The 17,888-nt window shown below is 40.4% G+C and overlaps 1 protein-coding gene across 1 annotated transcript in view; it reads left to right on the top strand.

The window, feature by feature from the left end:
• Positions 1 to 17,848, top strand: part of ANKMY2 (ankyrin repeat and MYND domain containing 2) — a 46,611-nt gene extending 28,763 nt beyond the window's left edge. The window contains exons 6-10 of the mRNA XM_055420528.2: positions 36 to 250; positions 1,132 to 1,267; positions 6,807 to 6,935; positions 8,839 to 8,968; positions 10,371 to 17,848. Of these exons, the coding sequence (XP_055276503.2) occupies positions 36 to 250; positions 1,132 to 1,267; positions 6,807 to 6,935; positions 8,839 to 8,968; positions 10,371 to 10,558 (798 nt within the window). The 3' untranslated portion in view covers positions 10,559 to 17,848. The remainder of the gene's footprint in view (positions 1 to 35; positions 251 to 1,131; positions 1,268 to 6,806; positions 6,936 to 8,838; positions 8,969 to 10,370) is intronic.
• Positions 17,849 to 17,888: the final 40 nt, after the last annotated feature.

The raw sequence follows: 17,888 nt of genomic DNA, 5'->3' as shown, positions 1-17,888 counted from the left end.
CATGGAATTTCTAAGCTCACTGGGGTTTCTTCTAGATTGTGATGCTTATAAATGAGAATCCTCTGCTGGCAGAAGAAGAAGCTCTGAATAAATGCTACAAGGTGATGGATTTGATTTGTGAGAAGTGTATGAAGCAAAGAGACATGAATGAAGTACTGGCTATGAAAATGCATTACATCAGCTGTATCTTTCAGAAATGTATTAACTTCTTAAAAGACAGAGAAAATAAATTGGACACTCTGATCAAAAGGTACAGTTTTTACCATGTCATGTATAAAATACATTCAAATGGATAATGTTTTATTGTATGAAATCTCATTATGGCTTTAAAAATTAAACATTTTAGCAGCAGCTGTTATTGTTGAGATCACATTTAATCTTCCAGAAACCAGGGGCCCTATTAAAACTAGATCGATTATTCCATTCTGTACTATTTACAACATTTTTGCCATCCTAAATTATGGGTGAGAAATCTGAAATTTGGAGAGGTTAAAAAGCATTTGTAAAATCATACAGCTAGAAGGTAGCCCAAGTCCAGGGGTCAGATTCTCATGATTTTACTAAGAAAAGAGAACTAAATCAGAAGGGTGTGACTTAATCAGAGTTTATATTCTTTGTTCAAATAACTGCCATGGTAATAAGTAACTAGCTAATCTGATAAATGTCTAGTATGTTTGACGTCAGGGGTCACCTTTTTAAATACATCCTTGGGCTCCTAAACCTGATAAGACCTGGCCTAATGGGCAGGTGGAATAGCAGTTTGAATTGAATCAATCCTCATGATGTGACTATACAGTGAAAATCTTAAGCAGCAAAGAAAAGTGAAAATGTTGGTCACTCAGTCATGTCTGACTCTCTGCAACCCCGTGGACTGTAGCCCGCCAGGCTCCTCTGTCCGTGGAATTCTGCAGACAAGAATACTGGAGTAGGTTGCCATGCCCTCCTCCAGGGGATCTTCGAAACCCAGGGATCAAACCCCGGTCTCCTGTACTGCAGGCAGATTTTTGTTACCCTTTGAGCTACCAGGGAGGCCCACGGAGCGAGGAAGGAGCTACTCAAAGTTCATGTGTTCAGCTGGGAGGAAATATTTGGTAATTGAATTCCAGTTACTCTTTTAAATCTGTCTTTCAGCTTGTTAAAAGGTCGAGCTTCTGATGGCTTTCCAGTATATCAAGAAAAGATCATTCGAGAAAGTATCAGAAAATTTCCTTATTGTGAAGCTACTCTCCTCCAGCAGCTGGTGCGAAGCATTGCTCCTGTCGAAATCGTAAGGCTCTTCCTAACTAGATTAACTCCGCCAGTAAGATCTAATTACCATATTTTATACAATTAGAGGCATGTTCTCCTTAGCATTATTTAGTTACCTAATAAAGGCATAATTATCTTAAGGAAAATTTCAGAAACAAACATGGAGATAAATTTGCCTGCTAACACTGTTTCTGTTTATGCGTTTTTCCTCTGTCAGTCCTCTTCTTTCATTTATATAGTCCATGGTTTAATACACAGTATTTCCTTAGATCAGAATATAGATATTATAGTTCAGTTCAGTTCAGTTCAGTCACTCAGTCGTGTCCGACTCTTTGCGACCCCATGAATCACAGCACGCCAGGCCTCCTGTCCATCACCAACTCCCGGAGTACACTCAAACTCATGTCCACAGAGTCGGTGATGCCAACCAGCCATCTCATTCTCTGTCGTCCCCTTCTCCTCCCGCCCCCAATCCCTCCCAGCATCAGAGTCTTTTCCAGTGAGTCAACTCTTTGCATGAGGTGGCCAAAGTATTGGAGTTTCAGCTTTAGCATAAGTCCTTCTAATGAACACCCAGGATTGATCTCCCTTAGAATGGACTGGTTGGATCTCCTTGCAGTCCAAGGAACTCTCAAGAATCTTCTCCAGCACCACAGTTCAAAAGCATCAATTCTTCGGCGATCAGCTTTCTTCACAGTCCAACTCTCACATCCATACATGACCATGGGAAAAACCATAGCCTTGACTAGACGGACCTTTGTTGGCAAAGTGATGTCTCTGCTTTTTAATATATTATCTAGGTTGGTCATAACTTTCCTTCCAAGGAGTTAGCGTCTTTTAATTTCATGGCTGCAATCAGCATCCGCAGTGATTTTGGAGCCCAAAAAAATAAAGTCTGACACTGTTTCCACTGTTTCCCCATCTATTTGCCATGAAGTGATGGGACCAGATGCCATGATCTTTGTTTTCTGAATGTTGAGCTTCAAGCCAACCTTTTCACTCTCCTCTTTCACTTTCATCAAGAGGCTTTTGAGTTCCTCTTCACTTTTTGCCATAAGGGTGGTGTCATCTGCATATCTGAGTTTATTGATATTTCTCCCGGCTATCTTGATTCCAGCTTGTACTTCTTCCTGCCCAGAGTTCCTCATGATGGACTCTGCATATAAGTTAAATAACCAGGGTGACAATATACAGCCTTGACGTACTCCTTTTCCTGTTTGGAACCAGTCTGTTGTTCCATGTCCAGTTCTAACTGTTGCTTCATGACCTGCATACAGGTTTCTCAAGAGGCAGGTCAGGTGGTCTGGTATTCCCATCTCTTTCAGAATTTTCCACAGTTTATTGTGATCCACACAGTCAAAGGCTTTGGCATAGTCAATGAAGCAGAAATAGATGTTTTTCTGGAACTCTCTTGCTTTCTCCATGATCCAGTGGATGTTGGCAATTTGATCTCTAGTGCCTCTGCCTTTTCTAAAACCTGCTTGAACATCTGGAAGTTCACGGTTCACATATTGCCGAAGCCTGGCTTGGAGAATTTTCAGCATGACTTTACTAGCATGTGAGATGAGTGCAATTGTGTGGTAGTTTGAGCATTCTTTGGCATTGCCTTTCTTTGGGATTGGAATGAAGACTGACCTTTTCCAGTCCTGTGGATATTATAGTTACAGTGGATAAATACTTACACTTTTAATGACTCGGTGAAACCTCAATGGTGAGATCACATCCAGTACGTAATACAGACCCACGTTTGTTTTCATATGTAGCTTGTGAAAAACCAGCATAAAATCTCGTACTAGATGGAAGTAGGAATTGAGTGTCTGCGTTGATGGTTTCCTGTCGGGGGGATGTGAGAGGATGAGTTATGGGAAAGCTCATTGTGTATCCTGCTAAACAATTTTAAAGTATGTCCCGATTCTTAGATCCTCCCTTAATGCCTCTGATTTTATAAATTTTCCACACATTGAAAAAAAGTCTATTTATATTTAACAGTTATGGAAAGTAAATTTGAACTTTATTGTCTGTTCTTTACTTACTTTCGTCATGTATTTAAGTGGTATTAAAGACACTCCCTGCCTTCCCTATTTTGCATAGCTTTCAGATCACCTTATCTATACCAGTTATGCTTTTATACATTTCAATGAAATCCCTTATCAGCCTTTCTGTATTAGGCAAGAAACTTATCCTGACACTGCTAGCATCCATGCCTTCCTACCTCCCTCTGGCAATGTTGGTTCTTCTCTGCCTTCTTTCTGTTCTTCTCTGTTCTTTTTTTCATTCTCAGTTTGAAAAATCAGGACTAAAAATGAGTTCCAGGTGCTCCATTTATATATTAAGATTTCATCCAATCAGAACCATTAAAGAAGAAAGGCCTAAGCAGACAAGATGATTTCATGAAGTTCATGCATTGATTTGTTCCTAAGAGTTTGCCATGATTTCACATAGAGATTCTTTATGCTTGCTCCTTAATACACTTAGCTATTTGGTGTTTTTGGAAGTTTAAAGTTAGCGTATTATGAGGGTAGCTTATCAATTATGAATGTATTTTGGCTGTGCATATCATATTCCAGCCAACTATGAATTAAATAGATCAGAGCTTATTTAATCCACATATTAAATATGTGCCCAAAGGTAGGCAGACCCAGTCTGGTACAGTGAACTAGGGACCCAAATCCTTTCCCTTTTTCCCACCCAGTATTCTTTAGCCATATGGATTATCATGCACATGCTAATAACCTCACAGTTGCAAGGCATCTAATACTCTTCCTCCAAACTCATATTCCTGTCCTAGGCAGACAAGAAAATAAAACTGGTCTAGAGCTGGAAAGCATAAGCTTATCAGAGAAGCAATTAACAGTGGCTACTGAGAGATATCCAGCACTAATAAATGTAGCTGACATTGTACCTTTAAGGGAGAAAACAGAAAAACTAAAAATAGCAGGTCAGAGTACTTTTTAAAAAGTCAAAGCAGGTCAGTGTAGGACTCAACAGTCCATCTTAGCCCTGTATCATAGAACAGTGTAGTTAGTATGGTGTTTGAGTGATGTTTATCCTAGTGATCTGAGTCATCAGTAATCAAGATAATATTTATTTAATGCATTTTAGAAACATTTCTCTCTTTGAAAACTTCTGCTGTCTTGAAGACTTGATCTGCAATGCTTGTGGTTGTGAGTGTCCCAGATAGCCACTGTTGATTGCCTGACAGATTCCAGTATTCTGCAAGTTCATAAGCCTCTGAAGCAGTATTAACCTTGTCCCATGATGTGGTGGTTCTCACGGCGAGCTGCCATGAAGATCACCTGTGGTATTTTCGGACAGTGTTAGTGCCTGAGCCCAAACCTCTGCCTGTCATGGAACTCTGGCTTCTGCCTGTCAGAGTTCACCAGGAAGTGTGAGGCATAGCTCTATTTAAGAAATGCTGCTCAAGCATTGTAACATGAGACTGTTAAAGATATTTTACTTTATCATTTGAAGGTGTATATTTTAACTTCTGGAAGGCTAGCTAAGGTCTCTGATTTTATAGGATACATATTTAACAAAGTAAATGATAAGGTTTTGTATAGTAAGGAAGAATTCTTATCACTCAACTGTGACAAGAAAGATTTCACATGGTTACTCTGCTGTACCATCAATTTTTTTTTTTTCTGAGGCAGTAGTTCACATTAATAGCCATATTTCTAGCAAAAAATATTTTAGTTTTACTTCTGGTATATTTGTGAGAATATCATTATTTTGTGACTCCTACAAAAGTCCCATCTTGGGGAAGATTTTGAACATGTCTCAGTCATGATTTTTTTTTCCCCCTTAATTTTTATTCATTTATTTTTAATTTTTGGCTGCACTGGGTTTTCGTTGCTGCAAGGGCGTCTCTGTAGTTGTGGCAGTTTTTAACAAGCTCTCTGATGCACACCCTCTTTTCAGCACAACTGCCATAGGCATTCATTCTGTGCAGATATTCTGCAGATAATGGAGGCTACTCTGGTTTCAGTGCATGGGCTTCTCATTGTGCTGTCTTCTCCTGTCACGGAACACAGGCTGTAGGGTGTGCAGGCTTGAGTAGTTGCGGCACATGTGGGTTCTGGGCTCTAGAGCACAGGTTCATTGTTTGTGGTGCACGGGCTTGGTTGCTCCGAGGCATCTGGGCTCTTCCCAGCCCAGGGATTGAACCCATGTCTGCTGCATTGGCAGGCAGATTTCTGTACTACTGGGCCACCAGGGAGACCCCATCTCAGTCATGTTTATGAAAAGAATATTTGAACATGAACATGTAATTGTAAAAACGTTTAAGTACCAGTAATTCTCAAACTTCTAGTATGTTTCAGAATCACTTGTAATAACGCAGGTACATGGACCACATCCTTAGAGACTCTAATTTAGAATGTATAGATGGACCTGAATTTTGAACAAACTATCTGATATACTGTCATTTCAGCACAACTGCCATAAACATTCATTCCTGATGAAATTATTAACTGATAACTAGTATCTGAGGTTTTATTTCAGCTCTTTTTTCTCACTGTTACATTATCTTCATTCCAAAAGAGAATTCTTAACTCTTGAACTAAAAAGAAACTTAGTAATTATTTATTTTCAGGAGGAGTAAAATGGTTTTGAAATGAGTCCAGTGTAAAACAGTGTTCCAACTTGGTTATTTGTTATGTATAACTGGTAAAATAAATATTCTTAGAAAGGAAAAGCAAATAAAAATAAAAATATAAATGATGAAAATTTCCACATTTTTAGTTAGGAATAAAGAAGCAAATTTGAAAAACTCAGAAATGAGAACTGTTGTGAGTAGGTATGATCGCTCCATATCCTGTAATTGGCTCCAAGTAGATCTTAACAGTATTATCCCAGGCAGATAAATATTTAAATAGGTCTTAATAGCATTATCCCAGGCAGATAAATATTTGCCCTTATAATTTTCTGTGTTAAGAAATTTCATAAATCCTCTTTAGCAAGCCATTCTGATTTTCAGTAACTGTATAATTTTCATATTTTTGGTTTTTCTTAATAATCTAATGCAACCACATGTATAGCTTTTTAATCTTAAGAGTTTGGAGCATTTCAGTGATAAAGGTGATAATTTTTATCTATTAGAATTGCATATCTACATCAAGTAAATAGCTTTAAATAGACAAGTTCTTTAAAACACTTAAGTTGCATTGAACTTTTAAGAATTATGATAAACATTTGTGATGTATCCTATAAATTATCCCTCAGAATATGTATTATATATTGTCTTAATTCTCAGAAGGAAATTCCACTCTGAGTTCACTGTCCTATGTCTGAAATCTTTGTATGCTTACTGAATAATCCCAGTAGAAAAATACATTTATTCTACAATAGAGCCAAATTTTTTCTTTCTGAACATCTGGATCCACAACTTACCTGCCCATGTACTTGGCGCAGAAAAAGGTGTACTCAGAAAGGTGTATGTGTCATAAAGTCTGTGCAGGCTCTCTCTCATTTTGTCTCTTTTTCTGGAAGTGTCTTCTCTGTAGTCTGTCTATTGGTGATTTCAGAGTTTTTTTTTTTTCTCCTCTTCTTACTTCCTCTAGGGTTCTGATCCCACTGCATTCTCTGTGCTTACCCAAGCCATCACTGGTCAGGTGGGTTTTGTGGATGTTGAATTTTGCACCACCTGTGGAGAAAAAGGAGCAAGTAAAAGATGCTCAGTGTGCAAAATGGTAAGAATGAAGTTAAGTTCATTGACATCTGGTTTAGATTTCATCGAAGTTGGTAACTGAGTTTTAATATTCTATAAATGTAATAGTTGGCTTTTTTTTCTAATAAATTCTAATATATTAGATATGAAGTATTGAATCTAATATTTTAAAATAATTTTGAAAAAGAACTATAGGATACATGTAGTTCTGTTCCCTCTTCTGTCCAGCTCACCTGTTGCCCAGCTTCCATGCCGACCACACCCAAAAAAGAGAGAATGAATGAACGGTTATGAGAAAACAAGAGAAAACGTATTCACAGGGGGCTGAGACTGGTGCTATATGAGAACCTACAACAGTTCATAAACATGCAGGCTTCAGTCTTCCAGTGTTGACTTCAACTGCTCTCTCTTCATCAGCTCTTCCTTGTAAAGCCCTCACTCCCTTCTGTCACCAATCTTTAAGCTTTCTGGACTGCTACCAACTTCTGCCAGAATTATCTTTATAAAGAGCATATCTGAATGGATTCTTCTCACATACAGATACTACCCACAGGCATGCATCTGTGCATTCACTTTACCCTATAGATCATGTTAATTTCCTATTGTTTTTAAGGTTGAAATTCTTCAGCACATTCTTCTGTAACCCGTCATGTTCTGCTCGAAACTTCTTCTCCAGTTTCATTACCTTTAATTACTTACTTCTCTGAGCCTCAGTTTCCTTACATGTGAAATGGGGCTAGAGTTGTGAGAACTAAGTGAGACCATCTATAATGATTAAGTATGGCCACATATAAAAACGCTCCAAAATTCATTACTTGAAACAAGTCTTTTTTCCCTCATGTTTGTGGTGGGCGGGGGCACGTCTGTTCATTGTGTTTCTCGTCGTCCTTGGACCAGCAGGCCAGGGTGAACATCTCATAGTGATGGTAGAGCTGTAAGTAGGCAAGGAGAACCATACAAGGTCTTTTGAGGTCCAGCCTTGAAATTGCCATGGTGTCTCATTCCTCTGGCCAAAACAAGTTGCATGGCTATATTTAAAGTTAATTCTCCTCCCTTTCAGAGAAAAGAACTTTGAAGTCACACGGGAAAATGTATGGGTGCAGGGAGGAGTGAAGAATTGGGGCCAGTAATACAGTCTGAAATACCTTCTATGTATAACAGCCTCGCCCAGTGCTTGGCATATAATTTTATAAAAATCTAAGCTCTATTTACACAAATGTATTGCTGTCCTAAACACAGCATTCACTTTCCTATTCTTGCATTTTTGTAGAAGATATTCCATCCACTTGGAATGCTTCTTTCCTGTTTCTCTGTCTACCGACTCCCTTTATTTAGAGTGAGTCATTGCTTCCTCTGTGTTCCCATTGCTGTTACGTCCTGTTCTAGGATATAAATCATGTTGTTAATTATTAGCCTCCATCCATGCTACCCCATCCTGCTCTAGCTTCCTCTGGGACAACAACTGTATTTTCTTTGTCCTTGTACCGTATCAGTTCTGGCACACAGAAGTCTCTTAAATAAATCATATGTTGGAGTCTTTGGTAGACCATGTGTTGTTAAAAACTGTAAGCTAAAAAATGCAAAGGTAAACAATACACATTCATACATCATGGTTTTAAAATAAAGCACATTGGGAGTTAGTCACTTAGTCATGTCCGATGCTTTGTGAGTCCTGCCAGGCTCCTCTATCCATGGCATTCTCCAGGCAAGAATAGTGGAGTGGGTTGCCATTTCCTTCTCCACGGGATCTTCCCAACCCGGGTATCAGTCCCGGGTTTCCTACATTGCAGGCACATTCGTTTCATCTGAGCCACCAGGGACGCCTAGAAAATTTAATATTTTTACAGCACAGTACTTGATTTAATGTTGTAATTGAAAAGTCATGTGACTGCATGTCTTAAAAATAAACCTACAATTGCCTTCAGGTAATATATTGTGATCAGACCTGCCAGAAAACACACTGGTTTGCACATAAGAAAATCTGTAAGAATCTCAAGGACATTTATGAGAAGCAACAGTTGGAGGCTGCCAAGGCAAAGAGTGAAGAGGAGAACGGTAAGTGTATAAAAACCGAGACCATAATACTTGTCAGTAGGAAGAGGAAGGCTCAATTATTTTAACACAGGACACGCAGGAACTGCATCTTCTCAGGGAACCAAGGAAGACTGGGATTAACCAACATCAGGATTACACTTAAATATATCCTTCTTTTGAGTCTCTGGGATAATGTACAGACTATAGTCAGCCTAGATAGCACTGGAAAATGAAAAACATAAAATTCTGAGGATGGTGTTTATTCCCCTTTCTACTTTGTGATTCATGAGACTGCTCTGGAGCCATGTGACTCTTAATGAGTGGTTTACTTATATTTTGCTCACAAAGGATTTTAAGGTCTTTGAATAAGGAAATCATTGTTTCCCCTAATGGCTACCTGAAGATTTTAAGATTGGAAGCCTTTAAATTTCTTAATTATGAAACTGCAGGTAAAATTATGGAGTAAATTTATAAATTACAAGTTAACTTGCACAGCTTAACTTTCCACAAGTGTGAGGGCAGTGAGTTCCATATTATTTTTCCTCTCCTTTCCTCATAAAGTGTATGACTCATTTTCATCAGAAACAGTGAGTTGCTTTGGCAATGATTCACATATTGGAGAAGAGAACAGCCCACACTCTCACGTCCCACCCCAGAGGATATAGGATATGTATCACACATTTTGGGAAATGATAGGTTGCCAAAAGGTTACCTGGGTGATTCTGATACTAAGCATGCTCATCTCTGTTCCTCAAAGGACCATGTCCCTTTGCCACCTGGTGGAGAAACATATTAATGGAAATGGATGATTTGTACAAAACTGCATTCATACCAAATAAACTGGTATAAATAGATTATTAATAGAACAGTCAGGCTCTCTGTCTTGCTTTCTCCTGATTGCTGGACCAAACCTTTATATCCTGTGTGTTGAAAGCGGTGTCTTAACAGCTGATCACATACTCAAGAAGTCATATGGGAGGGTTGTCAGTGGATGAGAACTCCTGGTTGTTAGACATCAGTGCATCCCACACACTACTCTACTCTTTCATTGTCCACAAATGTGCGATAGGCTTTATTATCCCCCACTTTATAAGTAGACAGCCTTGGATAGGCATTTACCTAACCAAGTATGTCAAGCTAATTCATGGCACAGCTGTATTCGAATGTGGATTTTGCTTGTCTGCAATCCTGATTTCAAGGCCTGAGTTCAAAGGCCAGTTCTCTTATTTTCACTGGCTGTGCAACTATAAGCAAGTTAACAAACCCCCTCTCTTCTCAATTTGTAAAAGAATAATGCTAATAGAAAACTCCCCCTTGTGGTTGTTATGAGTATTAAATGATTTAGTACACAAAAAGCACTTAGAAGAGTGTCTGGCACATGGTAGGAGCCAGATGACTTTTTTTTTTCTCTTCTTTTTATCAGATAGCAAACTTGATGTCAATTCTAATTGTGTTGGTGAAGAGCGGCCGGAGGAGGCTGAAACGAGAATCTGCCAAGAGGATGACAATCCTAAGGATTCTGAGGAAGGCGAGAAAGAATCTCTGCAGAGTGATGCTGGGCTGGAAGGCTTACAGGAGGCTGCTGTAGGTCCCCAGGTGTCTGAGGAGTAAGGGCCAGAGCAAGTGTCTGAGCAAGCGCAGACAGTCCTCGCCTGGCAGGTAGCTGGGGACTCACATGATTGCGTCCTGCTTGGCTCCACGCCTGCCTGGCACTGTGGGGGGATTCCACATTTCACAGAAAGGGTCTTTCCAACAAGACCCTGTCCACCACGCCCTGACTTCATACTGATTCTGTTCTGTAATAGGACAGATATTCCTAGAGAGAAAAACGTTTTTTCAAAATGCAGGAGAAACATTTCTATTCCCTTTCTGAGGCAGGCTTCCCAGCAGTTGTTCTCAAAGGAAAATAAATTTCCTTTTAAAAAAGAAATATATGTTCTTGGGAACAAAGAGGCAAGAAGAACAGTTGTAGGAGAGAGGAGATTTTCAGGAAAAGAAAAATTTTATAGCCATAGAGATGGGTAGTTAAAAGAATCATAACTTATATGTAAATAAAATGCTTTATATAAATAGCATTTATGGTAAAGTGCTACTTATTAAGATGAAATGAAGAAAAGCTACATGTTAAAGGAGCTCTGACATAGTTCAGCTAATGGTAGTTTTCTATAGAATTTATCCTGAGCAGACTGAACTTTATGTAGTTCCTGCAGTGACATTTTATCTACAGTATTTGTACCTTCAGAAATGTCAAATCCCCCCCTGGAGGAATTAAGGTATAGCCACAGTTATCTCAGCATGTGCATTAAAAAAAGATGTTTGATGAAACTGTTGGTTAAACAAAGTCTAAACATACTGTGTCCACAGTTACTATAAAACTGATTCATGTGCCATTTTCCACTTGAAAGGCTGTGACCTTCCTGTAAGCTTTTCATGGGGTTCTTTTTGTCCACAAACTGATTTATAACTGTCATTTATAGGCTGTGCTGGCATCAGTTTTTAGTGTCTGAGTAGTTAAATCGAGCTAGAGTGAGATTTGAAGACAGTGCTGTGTTTCAAAGTTCCCATGTGTTGATTGTAAAATAAATTGTGCCTACTAATAGAGCCAATTTAAATCTTTTTTCATAGTTTATTGCTGTTCAGTTCAGTTCAGTTCAGTTCAGTCGTTCAGTCGTGTCCGACTCTCTGCGACCCCATGAATCACAGCACGCCAGGCCTCCCTGTCCATCACCAACTCCCGGAGTTCACTCAAACTCATGTCCACAGAGTTGGTGATGCCATCCAGCCATCTCATCCTCGGTCGTCCCCTTCTCCTCCCGCCCCCAACCTTTCCCAGCATCAGAGTCTTTTCTAGTGAGTCAACTCGTCGCATGAGGTGGCCAAAGTATTGCAGTTTCAGCTTTAACATCAGTCCTTCCAATGAACACCCAGGATTGATCTCTTTTAGAATGGACTGGTTGGATCTCCTTGCAGTACAAGGAACTCTCAAGAGTCTTCTCCAACACCACAGTTCAAAAGCATCAATTCTTTGGCGATCGGCTTTCTTCACAGTCCAACTCTCACATCCATACATGACCACGGGAAAAACCATAGCCTTGACTAGATGGACCTTGGTTGGCAAAGTAATGGTAAGGACATATTAGAGAACTTAAAACATTTTAGGAAACAGCAAATACTGGAGAACACAGTAATAATTATTTTAATATTTACAATTGTAAATCAGAATGGCAAGAATTCTCACCTCACTTCACGGATCAGATTCTTCTGTCTTGCTGCTTTTTCTCTTCCTTACACTCACTTTTCTCCCAGCCCCAACATGTACATCTTCTGTACACCCTGTACTGTGCTGCTGTAGGAAGACTTCTTGTGAGCAGATCACTGTTTAGGGTTAAGTGGGTAGGAATTCAACAGGCAGATTTTCCCTGCACTTGTGCATCATGACAAGCCCCCCCTTCTCTCATTGAAGTCCCTCAATCTACACACACTGATAAACGTTTATCTTTGACTAGAAAAATGGTCCTTCCAGGCCTTCCTCTTCCACAGGTAAATTTTTAACCCGAGTTCCCTGATTTTAATTATGTTTTGGGTATGTGGTATCATCATGGTCCCTGTTTTTGGATAGCATGAAAGGTTATTGAAAAGCCAAAGGGAGTAGGAGAATCTAGATGTGGCAACATACAGGTGGTTTTAGTGAAATGAATACTAATATGAGTCAGAACTCCAACACAGATACAGCTGGCATTAATAGTAACTTTCCAGTTGGACAAAGAGGACTTCAGATATAAGCCATGTCAGTATCAAAACTTCTATAGACATATTTCAGGGAAGGGTTGGTTAGAAAATGGAATTTAAGAAAAATGAGGTTGGTTCTGATGGTAATCTCTTTGTCATAAATAACCAAAAATAGATGATTCCATTATAACACCATCAAAACAGGTGGTCATCCAGCTACCCTTTCTTTTTTTTTTTTACCATATTGAATTATTTTCAATATGCCATCAAGAAACTTTTCTCAAAAACAGGACCTAAAGGATTAGAATAGTCTTACCATTGTAATGTCTTGTACTCAGAGCTGATATAATCAAATATTAAATTAGCCAATGGGTTTATTCAAAAATTGGATTGTGCTTTTTGACCAGTGGTGGCTTAGTTGCTAAATCATGCCTGACTCTTGCAACCCAATGGACTGTAGCCCGCCAGGCTTCTCTGTCCTTGGGATTTCCCAGGCAAGAATACTGGAGTGACTTTCCATTTCCTTCTCCTGGGGATCTTCCCAACCCAGGGATCAAACCCAGGTCTCCTGCATTGCAGGCAGATTCTTTATCAACTAGGTAATAATAATAGCTAACACTGAAAGCTACTGTATCTCTAAAGTTATTTTGTTTAATATTCACAACAACCCCATGAATTAGGCTTTATTTTTATTCCCCACTGCACAGATAAGGAAGTTAAAGTCTAAAAAGGCCCACTCGATCATCCAAAAGTACAGAATTGGAACTCAGCAAGGTCTGCAGTTTGACTACAACGTTGTACACTCTTAATATGTTACCATTGCTGTAGTTTCTCTGCAGACATGAGATAATAATAGAGCTCTGTAGGCAAGCCATTATTTTATAGGATGTGATGGGTAACCCTTCGGCCCTTAAAAAGATGACTGATTTTAGTCATCCATCATGTTTATGAGTTTACTCGAGTTTTAGTATTATTGGATATTAAACAACAGAAATACTTGAAATAGTTCTATAGTGTTTTTATCTTCTCAGGACCATCTCCCCTGCTTCTGAAGCAAATCACTTCCCTTCCTGAGTGGGAGATAGATGTCTTCCTAGTCTCCCAGTTTTATAATAACCAGTAGTGACCTGCTTCGGAGAAGGCAATGGCAAGCCACTCCAGTACTCTTGCCTAGAAAATCCCATGGATGGAGGAGCCTGGTAGGCTGCAGTCCATGGGGTCGCTAAGGGTCGGACACGACTGAGCGACTTCACTTTCACTTTTCACTTTCACACATTGGAGAAGGAAATGGCAACCTACTCCAGTGTTCTTGCCTGGAGAATCCCAGGGATGGGGGAGCCTGGTGGGCTTCTGTCTATGGGGTCACACAGAGTCGGACACGACTGAAGTGACTTAACAGCAGCAGCAGCAGCAGTGACCTGCTTCCTTGGCCACAACGAGGCCCATCAGAGTACCTCTCAGAGATTTTACCTTCCTGAAGCCAAAGAGGGAGGATTTTTGTTTGTTTCTCCCTTGGGATGATCATCAGTTATAGGGATTCAGTTCAGAAGCTGACATGTGGAGGTACCTAGGAGAATGCGGCCACTGAGTGGATACAGATAAGAGAGGTATACAAGCAGGGAAGGGTGTCAAATTCACTGGGCTCTGACATGGTCCACACTGGGTTTGCGTCCTTTGGTTACATGAGCAAATTTTTCATTTGGCTTTCTGTAAATCAAATGCAAAGAATTATTAAGACCTCCTTTAAAAACTTAATGGAACCAAATTTCAAAAGTTAAATATATATAAATATAATTAAAAGGAAAACAAAGGCACATAAAAGTTTTGAGATTATATGCTCTTAGAAAAAGTACAAAGGCAGGTCAAGTTTTGGATTACAGTTACCATTTTGGTTGGAAAAGAAGCTACCACTATAAGGTGTTTTTGCATCTCTGATGCTAGGAGGGATTGGGGGTGGGAGGAGACGGGGACGACAGAGAATGAGATGGCTGGATGGCATCACCGACTCAATGGACCTGAGTTTGAGTGAACTCCAGGATTTGGTGATGGACAGGGAGGCCTAGCGTGCTGTGATTCATGGGTTCGCAGAGAGTCGGACACGACTGAGTGACTGAACTGAACTGAATGTTTATTTTGGAAAAGCATATCTGTTTGCAATTGTATAGAAATTAATAATGTTTATGTAAGCTGTGATAATATTAAAGCATCATTTGCATGGACAAAAAGCAAGATCTTAATTTAGTAAAAACAACTTTCTTCTTCCTGCTAATAATGATTGAATAGCAGATAAACAGATTCCCCCCCCTCAAAAGGTGACTCTAGCCTAGTTTCTATGTCCTTTAAAGACAAAATTCTAGTTTTATAAATCATTAAAGGCATCTTTTTAAATGGTGATCTTAATTTGTCTGCGATGAATCAGGTAGCTATATAATTGATCAATTCAGGGCAGTGTAGCTAGCAAATTCATACACTTACATAAAACTACTTAATCTCAGGGATGATGCCAAATGACTAATTTTAAATGTGAAAAAATTGTCAATTCCAGAAGAAACCCTGAATGAATTCTTAGTGACTTTGGCATGAAGAAGGCCTTCTTAAATGTGACACTAAACTCAGAAGCCACAAATGAAACTAGTTCAGCTACATTAAAAAAAAAAATCTCAACACTTCGGGGAAGATAGTGTATACATACTTTTCCTTATTCCTCCTCCTAAGTAAGACTGATCCAACCAGTCCATCCTAAAGGAGATCAGTCCTAGTGTTCATTGGAAGGACTGATGCTGAAGCTGAAACTCCAATAGTTTGGCCACCTCATGCGAAAAGTTGACTCATTGGAAAAGACCCTGATGCTGGAAGAGATTGGGGGCAGGAGGAGAAGGGGTCGACAGAGGATGAGATGGCTGGATGGCATCACTGACTCGATGGACATGAGTTTGGGTAAACTGCAGGAGTTGGTCAGAGGAGGCAATGGCACCCCACTCCAGTACTCTTGCCTGGAAAATCCCATGGACGGAGGAGCCTGGTGGACTGCAGTCCATGGGGTCGCTAAGAGTCAGACACGACTGAGCGACCTCACTTTCGCTTTTCACTTTCGTGGATTGGAGAAGGAAATGGCAACCCACTCCAGTATTCTTGCCTGGAGAATCCCAGGGATGGGGGAGCCTGGTGGACTGCCGTCTTTGGGGCCGCACAGAGTCGGACATGACTGAAGCAACTTAGCAGCAGCAGCAGGAGTTGGTGATGGACAGGGAGGCCTGGCGTGCTGTGATTCATGGGGTTGCAAAGAGTCAGACACGACTGAGCAACTGAACTGAACTGAAGACTGAAAACCCTGGACATTACATGTAAAACAAACAGAAGAAGGCAGACTGGCTAGGCCCCTCAGGACCAGGCAATAATACTTAAGTTTTTTGTCTGTTTTCTTTCTGCCTCATATATCAGAGATTTGAGGCGGAAGAAGCCAGTAACATGGAAACAACAACCAGAGGCAAAAATAAACTCCAACAAACAAATGCCTGCTCTGTGGATTTTGGACTCAAAGCTGAAACATCAAATCATACCTGAATTTCAAGTCTGCATCATCCTACCCTGCAAATTTTGGACTTGCCAGCCCCACCCACACCAATGGCATGAGGCAATTCCTTAAAATAAATTGCTGTCTGTAAATATGCATGTACCCAATTGATTCTGTATCTCTGAAGAACCCTAATAGACCGCATGTCCTAGTTTGAGCTGCTAAAACAAATTACCATAGATTAGGGTGGTTTATGGAGAAGGGAATGGCACCCCACTCCAGTACTCTTGCCTGGAAAATCCCATGGATGGAGGAGCCTAGTAGGCTGCAGTCCATGGGGTTGCAAAGAGTTGACACGACTGAGCGACTTCACTTTCATTTTTCAGTTTCATGCACCGGAGAAGGAAATGGCACCCCACTCCAGTGTTCTTGCCTGGAGAATCCCAGGGACGGGGGAGCCTGGTGGGCTGCCATCTATGGGGTCGCACAGAGTTGGACACGACCGAAGTGACTTAGCAGCAGGGTGGTTTAAACAGCAAACATTTATTTCTCACAGTTCTGGAGGCTGGAAGTTCAAGATCTGGGTGCCAGCTTGGTCAAGTTCTTGGTGCGTGTCTTCTTCCTGGTTTACAGAGGGCCACTGTACTGTGTCCTCATTAGCAGAAAGGCCTAGCTCTCTGGCCTCTTATAAGCTTGCTAATCCTATTATCCATGAGGCTCCGCCCTCATGACCTGATTGCCTCGCAAAGGCCTTACCTCCAAGTACCATCACACTGGGAATTAGATTTCAATGTGTACAAGTTTGAATGAACACCAAAACATCAGTCTCTGATGCTAGGTGTAGTTCCTAAGGGGCACAACTACTCTCGAACAACACAGGGGTTGGGGTGCCCACCCTCCCAGAAATTCAAGTATAACTTTCCAATCTGTCCTCCATATTTGCAGTTTCACATCTGTGAATTCAACTACAGAGCATGTAGTACTGTGCTACATATTTATTGGAAAAAAAATCTGCCCACAAGTGAATCTTTGTAGATCAAACTGAAGTTGTTCAAGGGTCAGCTGTAATAGATGACATATATTGAGCACTTTGAGAAAGCCACTCTACTTAACACGTTACATACATGATCTAGTAAATCCTTGCAACTCTCTGAAGTAACTTATTATTTTAAAGAAGAGGAAGTTAAAGCCTCTATAGAAATTAACTAACTTGTCCAAGTAACATAACTGGTGAGTGGAAGAACTAAATTAGATTGTCCAATTCCAGAGCCCTAGCTTATAACTGCGGAGAAGGCAATGGCAAGCCACTCCAGTACTCTTGCCTAGAAAACCCCATGGATAGAGGAGCCTGGTAGGCTGCAGTCCGTGGGGTCACTAAGGGTCGGACACGACTGAGCGACTTCACTTTCACTTTTCACTTTCACACATTGGAGAAGGAAATGGCAACCCACTCCAGTGTTCTTGCCTGGAGAATCCCAGGGACGGGGGAGCCTGGTGGGCTTCCGTCTATGGGGTCACACAGAGTTGGACACGACTGAAGTGACTTAGCAGCAGCAGCTTATAACTGCAGCCCTCCACAAATCTATGTATCAGTGTTTTCTCTTCCCCAGTTAAAAGATCAAGTGATGGATCCTGAAATAAATGTGCTTCCTCTCGAATCCATTTGAATGGGTCTTTGTTTTTTGAAGCAAGTAATTA

The sequence above is a fragment of the Moschus berezovskii genome, chromosome 3, assembly GCF_049115385.1.
Source record: "Moschus berezovskii isolate FMDL1 chromosome 3, NW_MosBer_1.0, whole genome shotgun sequence".
Classification (NCBI taxonomy): domain Eukaryota; kingdom Metazoa; phylum Chordata; class Mammalia; order Artiodactyla; family Moschidae; genus Moschus; species Moschus berezovskii.
Note: the sequence above shows the minus strand (reverse complement) of the source record. Positions and strands in the feature narration are given on the sequence as shown.